The sequence below is a fragment of the Elgaria multicarinata genome, chromosome 11 (assembly GCF_023053635.1).
Source record: "Elgaria multicarinata webbii isolate HBS135686 ecotype San Diego chromosome 11, rElgMul1.1.pri, whole genome shotgun sequence".
NCBI classification, from domain to species: Eukaryota; Metazoa; Chordata; class Lepidosauria; order Squamata; family Anguidae; genus Elgaria; species Elgaria multicarinata.
The window spans coordinates 22,190,772-22,203,487 of NC_086181.1; the positions used below are offsets into that span (position 1 = coordinate 22,190,772).

The 12,716-nt window shown below is 42.7% G+C and overlaps 1 protein-coding gene across 1 annotated transcript; it reads right to left on the reverse strand.

The window, feature by feature from the left end:
* Positions 1-4,072: 4,072 nt before the first annotated feature.
* Positions 4,073-5,041, reverse strand: LOC134405437 (olfactory receptor 14A16-like). The gene has a single exon (XM_063136683.1). It carries the CDS (start codon positions 5,039-5,041, stop codon positions 4,073-4,075), a length of 969 nt encoding a protein of 322 aa, XP_062992753.1.
* Positions 5,042-12,716: the final 7,675 nt, after the last annotated feature.

The window sequence follows — 12,716 nt, forward strand, 5'->3', positions numbered from 1 at the left end:
TGAAGGTAGAGATGAAGACTTGCGATGTCATGAGCATGTCTTCAGTTTCTGCCCTCTGGACCCAGTCAAGTGCATTTCATGCAAGCACAGACACCACTTGAGCAGTCCCAAGGGCATTAGAGTGCTTAAAAGTGGCCAGTTGAAATTGCGCTCTCTCTCTCTCTTTCTCTCTCTCTCTCTCACCCAACACAGGCCAGGGCTGCCTTGAAGCCCCAGCTCCCCATTGCCTGTTGACCATCTTCTGCTTGGGGCTCTTGGTGGGTGCCGGGAAGCCTCCAAGGGTGGCCGGGTTGAAGGCCTGCACGTCCCTTGTCCCAGGCTTCTTACCCACCAAGTTCTCCAGCAGGAGGTTGTACTGAAGTGGTTTGGCTAGTCCAGGTACTTGCCGTGCTTTATCAGGCCTATTTGGACCCTATCTTGACTTCAGCAAAGCATTTGACAAAGTAGCCCATGATATTTTGATTAACAAACTAGCTAAAAGTGGGCTAGATGGAACAACTATTAAGTGGATCCACAGTTGGCTACAGAATCAGAATCAAAGAGCGCTTATCAATGGTACCTTCTCAAAATGGGGGGGGGAGGTAATGAGTGGGGTACTGCAGGGCTCAGTCCTGGGCCCAGTGCTCTTCAACATTTTTATTAATGATTTGGTTGAGGAGGTGCAAGGAACGCTGGTGGAGTGCTGGGCTGAAAACAACAGAATGAAATTTAATTGGGATAAGGACCAGGATCTCTTCTCAATCCTCCCAGTGTGCAGGACATGGAATAATGGGCTCAAGTTACAGAAAGCCAGATTCCAGCTGGAGATCAGGAAAAACTTCCTGACTGTTAGAGCAGTACGACAATGGAACCAATTACCTACGGAGGTTTTGGCCTCTCCCACAATAGAGGCATTCAAGAGGCAGCTGGACAACCATCTGTCAGGGATGCTTTAGGGTGGATTCCTGCATTGAGCAGGGGGTTGGACTCGATGGCCTTGTAGGCCCCTTCCAACTCTACTATTCTATGAATCACATACATATTCCTTGATCACTCCTTCACTCTCTCTACCTCACTTTTATCCTTCACTTCACAGAATCATCATCCACACCCACACATCATCTTCCTGTCAGGTCAGACTATATAAAGAGCTATATTTCTCCAGCTCCTCCCACACTCACAGAGCCAATCCAAGCACTCCCCCTCCACCATCCAATCAGCACTCAGGCATTCAACCCCCTCTCAGGAACCCAAGCTGTGATTACAAATTGTAAGTACATTGAGTTACTTCCTGGAACTTTATGCCTAAAATAACTAATAATTTGACAAATATTTACATTTAATGCATAATAAGCAGCTGAACATCACAGTGCCTTACAATGCTAAAATCTCTTTTCACAAGAACTGCCATGCTGGATCAGGCTGAGGGTCCATCTAGTCCAGCATTCTGTTCACACAGTGGCCAACCAGCTGTTGACCAGAGACCAACAAAGCAGGACGTGCTGCAACAGCACCCTCCCACCCATATTCCCCAGCAACTGGTGCACACAGGCTTACTGCCTCAAATACTGGAGATAGCACATAACCATCAGGGCTAGTAGCCATTGATAGCTTTTGCCTCCAGGAATTTATCCAACCCCCTTTTAAAGCCATCCACTTCACTTGGCTCCCCTTCACTTGGCTTCTTCTTTACTGACGATATTCTGACTACAAAGATCTCAAGACAGAATCTGGTCTTTCTTTTCTTTTCTTTTCTTTTCTTTTGATGTTTTCCTTTTAAATGACATAGAAATTGATGACACTAAATTTGAAAACAACGACGACAACAACAACAACCATTTTAATAACCTCAACCATTCTCTCAGAGAAAAATACATGACATTGGTCTTGTTCAGAGAGTTGCAGTATTCAAGAACAATTCCCTATCCTTTAGAAATACATGGGATGCAATTCCCTAATGCAGCTCCTGGAGGGCATCCATAGGTTGCCATACAACCCACATGTATACAAGAATGAATTTGTAAAAGAGATTCCCTCCACTAAACCACTAAGGAGGGAGGGTGCCCCTTCCGGCCTTGCTACCCCCGATCCTGGAGGCCGCCCCGGAGGTAGCCGGGTCTTTTTCTTGCCACGCTTGATGCGGTGCGAGCCGAAACGCCTAGTTGCAGTGTCCACCTGGCTTTGGCCCAGCTGGGCCTCTCCTTTCCGTGCTTGTCTCGGGGAGGAGCGGACGGATGCTGAGCAGCATCTCTCGCTTTGCTCGGCCTGGCGGGGCCTCTCAGGAGCCGTGCTCATCCCGGAGCATAGCGGGACGCCGAGCAGGAGCGCCCACTGTTGCCTAGCTGCATTCAGCCTTGTCTGGGGGCGGTTGCAGGCAGCTGGATTCACCCACCTTGTAGTTGGGCCAGAGCATTGCAGGGCCAAGGGGAGGCGGCCTGTGCCCCCCTTCATAAGCGGGATTGGGCAATCATCTCGCCTGCCTCAGGGCCACGCCCTGCATGGTTTGGGGTGCAGCCTGTTGGCATTTTGTTACTTGGCCTTGCAGGCCTTGTGGGCAGTGAGGGATTAGTTTACTGGGTTCTGCCCTATCTCCTGCACCCATTGGTGGTCTGGCTGGGCCTAGGTGTGGGAGGGAACAGTTTGCCCTTTCTCTGCTCATCATTGTGGGCCCGGTGGGGCTCCAAACGGGACAGAGATGCTGCAACACAATCTGCAACATCCACAGCTGCTGCATGTGCCGCTGTATGGCAAGGGCAGCTGCTACCACTTCAGGCACAATAACCCTCCCAATCAAAGACCCCTACACGGGGATTGATGGGGACTCCATTCCAACAGGTTGTACAACTTCTCCCTTGGGTTTTCATTTATTATCTGCAACCAGGGAAAAGATCCTACAAGGAGAATTTGTAGATGTCTTCACCCTGCTGTTCTGGGAGCTGGAGGTTAAGGACAGGGATAAGTCTGGGGACAAGGATTATGATAGCATTACGCGTAAAAAGGTGGCCAGGACCTGGGCAAACTGCCTCCCAGGTTTTTTTTATTTATATGGGCATAGTGCAACAGAGGTTTCCTGACCATGGTTGTATCATGACTAAATATTTAGACATGATATTTTGGGCTTACACCGAATATGAGGGCGGGGCTTGGCTCGCATATGATACCTCATTACGCATGCGGGCAGCAATTGACCACTCCCTTAGATGGGATAGGAAGGACCATGATCTCTGGTTGCAGTTTATGATGCCAACCAAGCCGGGATTCACTGACAGGGCCCATAGTTGTCACCTCCTCGCCAAGCAGCGACCCACTTCCTTGGCCAAGGGGAACGCTGGTCAGGGGATTCAAAACCACCTGCTGTGTTGGGAGTATACCTCCCGTGGCACATGTACATGCCCCCAATGCTGATATGGACATGAATGTCCCAAATGTGGGGGGCATCACCCGATCATAAATTGTTCTTGGACTAGGGGTGGAAGGACAATCCCAGAGACAACCAAGGTAACAGGAAGCCAGGTGGCCAGCAGCCTCCTCCAACAGGGTCCCAGCCCAGTCAAAATTGAGCCATTATGCCACCTACTCAATAGATACCCCAAGCACAGTGATGCTGTATATTTGGAAGCTGGGTTCAGAGAAGGTTTTAGAATACCTTTTCAAGGGATGCGCGAACCCTCTTTTTCTAGACATCAGACATGGTGGGCGGGGGGCATCAGACATGGCAGGCGGAGCGTCAGACATGGCGGAGGAAATCAGGGGCAGGGTGAGCGGGGAGCCCTCTTTTTTAAAAAAAAAAAAAAGAAGAAGAAGCCTACCGTATCATTCGTGTACTCCTGCGCACATGGCCCCTTTAAGCTGAAAAAAATGGCAGATGCAACGGGGCTTTCCTTTACCCTGTTGTGTGTTATGTGTAGACAGGAGCGACAGCCCATGCTACTTCTAGTGCGAGCTGGCCCCTCCACATGCCGGGATTTAAAGGTAGGTCTAGGAAGTCTCCATGATAATGTAAGAGAAGTTGGAAACAAAGCATTGATAAGCAAACACAATTCCCCTTTATTCTAAAGAAGACCTATAACTGTACTGAATTCAACATTGCAGATCAAAGACTGGACCAGGTATTCCTAGAAGAGTTACTCAAATCCAATAGCTTTGATAAAGCATGTTTTATCTCTTTGTTCCTCATGCTGTAGATTAAAGGATTCATCAAAGGAGGGACCATGGTATATATCAGAGTAAATGCCAAATCCAGTTTTGAAGCAGAATTAAAGGTGGGCTTCAGATAAGCAAAATATCCACTGAATATAAGTATAGAGAAAACAATGAGATGGGGAAGGCAAGTGGAGATAGCTTTTTGCCTTCCCTGCACAGAGGGGATTCTCAGCACTGCAGTGAAGATGTGCACGTAAGTCACCACAATGAAAAGAAAACAGCCCAATGCAATGAGGCAACCGAAGAAAAGAACTCCCATTTCAATCCAGTACAAGTCAGAGCAGGCATGCTTAATTAACTGTGGGATATCACAGAAAAACTGATCGACAACATTGGAGCATAATACGGGTGCAAAGGTGCCTCCAGTGTGTAACATAGCACAGAGAATGCTGCTTGTCCATACAATAGTGACCATTTGAATGCACGCTTGCTTATTCATTAACATCTCATAATGTAATGGATTGCAAATGGCAACATACCGATCGTATGCCATGACTGTGAGAAGAAAGTAATCGGATAACAGAAAGAAGAGAAACAGGAGGACTTGAGCAACACATCCAGAATAAGAAATGTGTCTGGTATTTAAAAGAGCATTGATCATAGATTTGGGGTAAATGACTGAAATTTGGCCCACATCCAGGATGGCCAAGTTCATCAGAAAGAAGTACATGGGTGTGTGTAAATGGTAGTCAGAGGCAACTGCAGAGATGATGAGGACATTTCCTGCCACTGCTGCCAGGTAGAAAACCAGAAATGCAAAGAAATGCAGAATCTGCAGTTCCCGAACATTTGAGAATTCCAGGAGAAGAAACTCTGACAGAGAGGATTCATTCAATAGACGTTGCTCCTTTAAAAGCATGTTTCCTAGAGAAATAATAAAAGCACAGAGGTTAGAACGAGAGCTTAATATTGTAACAATTAAAGCTGTAGTACTTTACTTTTAATTTTAAGAGGACATTATTATAATTATTTTTAACAGTACAGTAGTAGTAAAGTTGACAGACCTGAGTATAAATATTTATGGGAAAGTTTTCTTTTCTTTCTTTTTTGTTTAGATAGATAGATGGATGGATGGATGAATGGATAGATATTATTCGCAATTGATCATTATTATGAGCCTGGGAAAAGAAAAAAGGTTGAGAAAATAGCCAACAAAAAAATTTAAAATTCCTAAGAAGGGATATAAATTCAGATTAAGTCACAATAACAGAGACATCTCCCCATGTGTATTCAGTGAACACATAAAGGCATTTTTGGGACTCTGCAAATTAGTCCTATCCCACCATCAAAAATGCATGATTCCCCCTACCCACTTCCCTGATGAACAAGCATTGGACATATTTTTTTTAAGAAAGTGTTCTCTGAGCTCCTACAATTCATGAGGGAAATTCATTGGGCAGCATCCCTACCTGAATGTATAAGCTGACAACACATATACCTGTATGCATGGCAAACCCTTTCTCTTGATTGTCCATCAGAAAACTGGGGTCACATGCATTTCTCTTAATGGGAAGTGTTAGCCTGTGTGGCCCAAAGAACCCATCTTGTACAAAAAACAGGTGTTGTCCTTAACAACAAATAGTACACTAGAAAACCAAGGAGGTTAAGGTGATAGATTTCAACAACATTTTATAGTAAAATAAGATGAAATATACAACTAAGACTATAGAGCACTTACAATATACAATACATTACACATTTAAAAATACAATTAAAAAAGTGCTTCACAAGCTTGATTGGCTTGTATTTTAAGTATTGTATATTGTAAGTGCTCTATAGTCTTGATTGTATATTTCATCTTATTTTACTATACAATGTTGTTGACATCTATCACCTTAACCTCCAAAGAACCCATCTACACATTTATTTGCAGTATTTATGTGAACCTCTTTAAAGTACCCCTTGAAACAATAGCAAATGGCAGGAGGGCTACTAGCATACTGCTTGTCCATTTTCTGCCCAGAATGCCTCTTTAGAAAGATATTTATATTGTAAATTCATGACCTCCCAGAGCGTTATTTGGAGTGGGAAGGATTCCTCCATTGGGCCAACATGAGGAGCCATTTCCTCACAGCCATTTTTGCCATTTTTGTCACTTAACATAGAAAAAAGAAAAAGTGGGAAAATGCCCCCCCCCCCCCAACGTTATTCATATTGGTTTGTCCATGTAACTATATGGATGTTATCCTTTACACATTCTGCCAAGTGGTGAGTTGCATGTTATGACTACATTGTTTCCATGGATTTCTGCACAGGCACAGATGTGAAAAGTTCTCAACTGCTTTGTTGGAAAAGTCAGACAATTAGTTGTTCAACCTGGTTACATTGTCGGAGGACAACGTTTTAATTGTACTAGAGAGATTAGTTCTAGGTGGTAAGGGAATGATTATGAGTGAAAGGCAAAAGGAAAGTAAGGAATGAGAAAAGGGGGAAGTAAACATGGTAAAACAAGTGCTTGAATTTGACCAACAGAAATCCAAAATATCAAATTCAAAGTGATATAAAGACCATCCTGATTGAAAAGAAAAAGAAAAATATTTATACATTTTCAGGCTCAGAAAGGGGATACAGTAAGTTATTCTGCAATGTGATTTCAAATGAGCAAAGGAATGACAGTGAGTCCATGATTTCAAAGAAGACTTACAAGGGATGTGCAAATCACTCATCACAAGTGTGAATAAACTCATCAAATTTCTTTAGATTTCTCTTAAAATTACTCCACTCAAAATTCTTCCAATGTTTTACCTGAGGAGGAATCTCCAGGTTAACGTCAAATTTACAATCAAAGTTTAGTTGCAGCTCTGGATAATGGTGGTGGATCTCTGATGGAGATTACTTGACATATTGCATTCATCTTGGTTGGCATTTAGAAATTGGTGTGAAAAATTCAGAACATATGTCAGAATATCAAGAAATGGGGGAGGGGAAGCAATTCCATAAAATGAAGTTCTTTAATTTATGTCAGGTTCAACAATATAGAGAAAAACTTTAGTAGCAATGTGTCCTTTTCCTAAAAATTCTTTTATCCAAATATTTCTGTCTTTGCTCACTCAAAAAGATCCAAAGAGATTCCCACCCTAAGAGGATAAGGCCACCATGTCACATTTATTGAAGTTTATACAGATTCAAATGCACAAACTAGTTTTGAGGAATTAGTTGAGCAGGGGAGGTCTAAGACACTTGAAGCCTAGATACACACACACACACACACACACACACACACAGAGAGAGAGAGAGAGAGAGAGAGAGAGAGAGAGAGAGAGAGAGAGAGAGAGAGAGAGAGAGGTAGAGGTAGAGGTAGAGGTAGAGGTAGAGGTAGAGGTAGAGGTAGAGGTAGAGGTAGAGGTAGAGGTAGAGGTAGAGGTAGAGGTAGAGGTAGAGGTAGAGGTAGAGGTAGATGGCTACAATTTGTATTAAGAACCTCCGAAGGCAATATACCTTTCCCTAAACTGAAGCCCTTTCATGGTGGGTGTTGCAACTCCTGCTCTCAGTGAATGGGAAGAAAAACAGGGTGCCTTGTCTAGGGGAGGCAAGGCATTCATTGAAGTCACCTTGCTCTGGCAAGCGATCCTTGTGTTTTTTGCAAGAAGGAGGCTAATCTTTCAGTGATTTCAGCATGGAACCTTTTGTCTGGAAGGAGAGCTTCAGTGATTTCAGCAGCACTGTGGCATCTGATCCCTCGGGGGCTGAGGCACCTGGTGATTTCAGCAGCATGGCCCCATGCCTCTGGGAAGAGGCGAGACTCTCTGACTCTCTACATCTGAGGGTTCTTATACAGTTCAGAGAAAAGCAGTGACATCACAACTTTGATGAGCTAGATGCTTCTCATAGGCACTGGAAAAGATGCCGATGCATCTTAAAAGTGCAGATGCCCTGCCCTCTTTTGTATCTGGTCACTCTAGTATAGCTCCTGCACCTTTAACTGTTGTGATGAAGAGGGAATTTCACTAGGTTCTCCAAATATAGAAATGACTCCTGCTGAAATTCCCTTTTCTTTGCAACTGTTAAAGATACAGGAGCCCTGTCCTTCTTTTCATATGGTCACCCTAGTGATATGTTCACAGCCTATGTTAATTGATGCTACATGCCTCCTTAACATGCAGTCTCAGGGGTTGTGAGCAGAGAAGGAAGAGTGGAAATAACAACAGACATCAGAGCTTGAGTTAAACAAGGTCTGCTTTATTAAACAGCAGTCATTCACCCCCTCCCTGGATCTCCATATGGCAAGTGTGGGAATCTATTCTTTTCCTGCAGGCAACTAGCCTGCATTATGGGCAAGCCACTCTGCCAAAGCTAGGTGGCTGAACGTGATCCCTATCATACGCTACATGTCTGTATACAATGGGCAGAGGCCATCCTGCATCACCCCCACCCTTTGCTGTACAACTCTGAGTAGGTGAGGCAGGATGAGGTAAACCATATCAGCCCCTGAACATCAGGCCTCTGGATTTACCAATCACCATAAATGTGCCAGTGACTGCTGACCACACCTGTTCTCCGAAAATTCCCACACAAACCCTGGCCGGATCTACACTACTGCTTTAAAGCGCTTTATAACAGTTTTATAATGCTTTAAAGCAGTTAAAGCACTTTATAACTGTTATAAAGCGCTTTAAAGCAGTAGTGTAGATCCGGCCAGGTCAATTCCAAATCAACCTATTTAACCAGCTCCCCTCTAACTTACCAATATCCTGTACGGAGGAGGTGAAAAACCTTTCACAACAGCCAAATCAAGGCATGTAAACATTCCTACTCAGACCTCCTAAAGGAGCCACTATGTAATCCCATACTGTTTAGAGGGAGGGGGCCAGGAAGCAGAGGCCAAATTGGCAGAGTGAGCTGTTATAGGCCAGCTCTATTGCTCAAATGTGGTGTGCATGCTCAGTATGCTTGTCACACCTCTTCCTCTTCCTTCCCACCCACAAATGCTGCCTTCTCTCCCCTCAGACATTCCAGCTGGGCAGGAAATGGGCTTGTGAGTACTCCTTGATTTGGTACTGCTTTTGGTGTTTAAGTAGTGGCAGAAGGCTTTAGCACCTTTTGCTGGAATTCCAGCTCTGCTTTGTCTTGGAAAAGTGGACAGGTCAAGGTCATTCACATGGTACTAAACCTCCACAGCAGAATATTGTAACTCTCTCTATTTGGGGCTGTCTTTTAAAAGCACACAAAAAGGTAAATTACTGTAATGTGCTACCACCAAAGTGTTGTCTAGGACATTCCTGTTCAATCATCACTGGCCACCTAATGGGAACCATACTGCAACACATTTGGAAGGCTCTATGGAGCAGATGTCCCCAGGGAAGTCCACTGATATAGACACTTTTCACTTAGCAGTCACATAGATGGCATGGTATATACAACCACTTTCACACACTGAAAGAATGCATAGAGCTGGACATGTATTACCTTCCCATCAACATGTGACCCCTCAGAGAGACCTTTGTGAGAGACTCATTAGTCTGTGCTAATTTTGCTGCTTCATTGAGGATAGATCCCTACTCTCTGCTGCTTGTTTTCATTGCCTTATGCTGATTTTTATTTTCTGCTTATTATTTTGTATGGTTTTGCTTATATAATAATTTGTCTCTGTGCTTGATTTCTTCTTGATTTTCATATTGAGCTGCGTTGAGTCCTGAAAGAAATGTAGGGGGATAACTTTTCAAGATATGAACAAATTCAATAAAAATAAATTACCAATGATAGCACATCAAGTTTATATATTTATACTTTTTTAAAAACTGTAGATTTATAAACTGGATGTGCTATTGTTGTTTGTTTTGTTTTTCTTTTGGAGTACTGCATCATGTTCATCACATCACCTACATATGAGTTTATTTAAATATAATAAATGAAATTTGAGGTGATAAATTACAGTATAAGTTTCCTATGATGTACCTTTGAATTTTAATTTCAAACCAACCTATACACATATAAGACAATAGGGCTGGATTTGACATCAGTAGCAAGTGAATTTGCCAATGATTAATTGCATGGAATTCGGGTCAGTCAGATGAGGTCTCCTGTCTCCCTTTAATTTAAATGTTGGAGAAATGGTCTTGTCTATAAATGCCTTTCTTTGTGTTGTGACATGCTCTGGATAAATTGGTTGTTTATTAAAGACACTTTAAAAAGCCGGCTCTCTATTGGTTCTGGGAACATACTATGCTGCAATTATGTAACCCAAACTCACTCTCTTCCAATCATTGACTCTTATTTGCCTGCTGCCTCAGGTTGCCTGTGTGTGAAATGGGTTTCTTCCTTTCCCACCTCTCTTTGCTTTCAGTAAGTGGGCTCTCCCACAAACAGATTTTTCTGTGTTAATTCTGGAGAGGTTTCTCAGAGGGGGTGATCCCCTTGGCTCTGCCTCCAGTGAAACCACATTCCACCTCACCAATTAGGGTTAGGTAACTGAGGTTTGGGGTGGGGGCACTCATAACTGCATCACACTTTAAATCCCTGGTGCCTAAACTTATTCTTTTTTATTTTATTTTTATTTTTATTGTGAATATCAATAAACAAAACAGAAATAAAGCGTGAAAAAGAGGGAGGGAACACCATAGATTGTGTATGTAGAATTATCATTTCCATCATATAAATTGGAGGAGGGGAAAAAAAGGGAGAAAGTTATACAAAGGTTTCAAGAAAAGCAGACCAAATATCCATATATTGATCCTCTTGCAAATTGTGTCTATATATACTCGTTCAAAAGTTGATAATGTTATTAGGTCCTTGATCCATTGCATTATAGGAGGTGTAAATTTATCCTTCCAATGCGATAATATAAGTCTTTTGGCTGTCATAAGGGCTCTGAAGATCCATCTGTGCTGACCATGCATTAACTTCCAGGAAACTGGTAGATAATTTAGAAGGACATGCACATTCTTCCATATTATAGATTGTTTCAGTACAAAGTTTATCCTTATTATAACCTCCTCCCCAAAGGGGGCAACTACTGGGCCTCGCCAAAGATATGACTTAAGCATTAGATGTACTGCATCTCCAGCAATTATGCAAGTTAGACAAACCCTTATTGAAAAGACATTGTGGAGCCCAATAAACCCCAAACAAAACTTTTTGCTTATCCTTGGCAGTTCTCCAAACTATACTCTGGCACCTGCAGCCAGAGCCAGCTAGAACACGCTTGGAATAATTAATCTGTTTATTCCATGGATCTCTTCCTTTTTTCCTCAGGACAATAGGCCAGGAAAAATTGAGAGGGGGAGGAAATAATTATTTTATTCTCCAGGTCTTTTTTTTTTCTCCTCAGAGAATTAGGACAGGAATAGGGGGTGGGGAGAATTTACTCACAGTGCAAGCCTATGAATGTTTACTCATAAATTAATCCAATCATATTCAATATCTGTTATTTCTTTTATTCCATATTACAAAGGCAATGAATTGCAATTTTAAAACCCAGCTTCAGCAGGAGCTTCATCTTCAAATACTTCATCTTTTTTTTATCTTTAGACTAGTACTTCACATGCACTGGGTTTCCTAGGTTTACAGGCCCCAAGTGTCTCAGTTTGCTCTTACTTGCACACATAGCAGTCCTACTTTCCTGGTTCTGCCTGTACTGGTTCAAAAGTAACTTTTTTCTAAAGAAAGTGTCCTGTCTGTTTAATCTATACATCAAGGAAATGCTTGTGTGGTGACTCTACCTTGTTTGAAAGTGACCTTACACTAGTTTGAATTTGGCTAATATATGTGATATTAAAAAAAACTAAACTAAACTAATCAATATATTATTTATTTCAGAATATATGGTTAGGATGGCAGTTTTAATGTGAGATATACCGTTATTTTTCTTTCTGAGATCTTAACATGTGGGATGCAGCCTGTCCACCTAGAAATACGGTTTGCCCCTTCTGTGCCTCCCCTGATTTTTTTTTAATGGTGCAAACGCTGCTTTCAGTGCTGGCTACATCTCAGAAATTGAGGCCTCATCTAAACCAAGCAGTATATTCCACTGTGAAAATGGTATGAAAGCAGTAAATAAAAGGCAGGAGCCACATTACTGCTTTATTAGCGGTATTTTGCACAGGCAGCCACTAGAGCAGTGGGATGTCACGTGCCACATGTTGGGCACCTGTGAACTGTCCAGTGGCTTGCCACCTAGGGTGATCCGGTCAGGAGCCAGCAGGGTTTGGCAAGCAGTGTGTGAGGTGGTCAAATTTAAGTTCATCCATTGTTATATAGATTTGGACCCCAAAATTGGCTGTAGGGGGAGGATTCTAATCCCTTTCCCCAAAGTGTTCCAAATCCAGATCAATCCCTCATAAAGCTATGATATGATAATTTATTGTTATTTATTTGATTTATACCCTGCCTTTCTATCAAGAGTTGGCTCTCATTCTTGATTGCCAAAGAGTAATTAATGCAATTAGATCTTTATTTGGCTATCTATCCTGTAGGCATGAAGAATTTGATCTGGACTGGCACCACACTGGGGAGGAAGACTTAAAGCCCCTATCCACCTCCACTATGGTTCTGATCATAGTGAAAAAAGAGTATGGTGGCTACATCTTAAAAAGAAG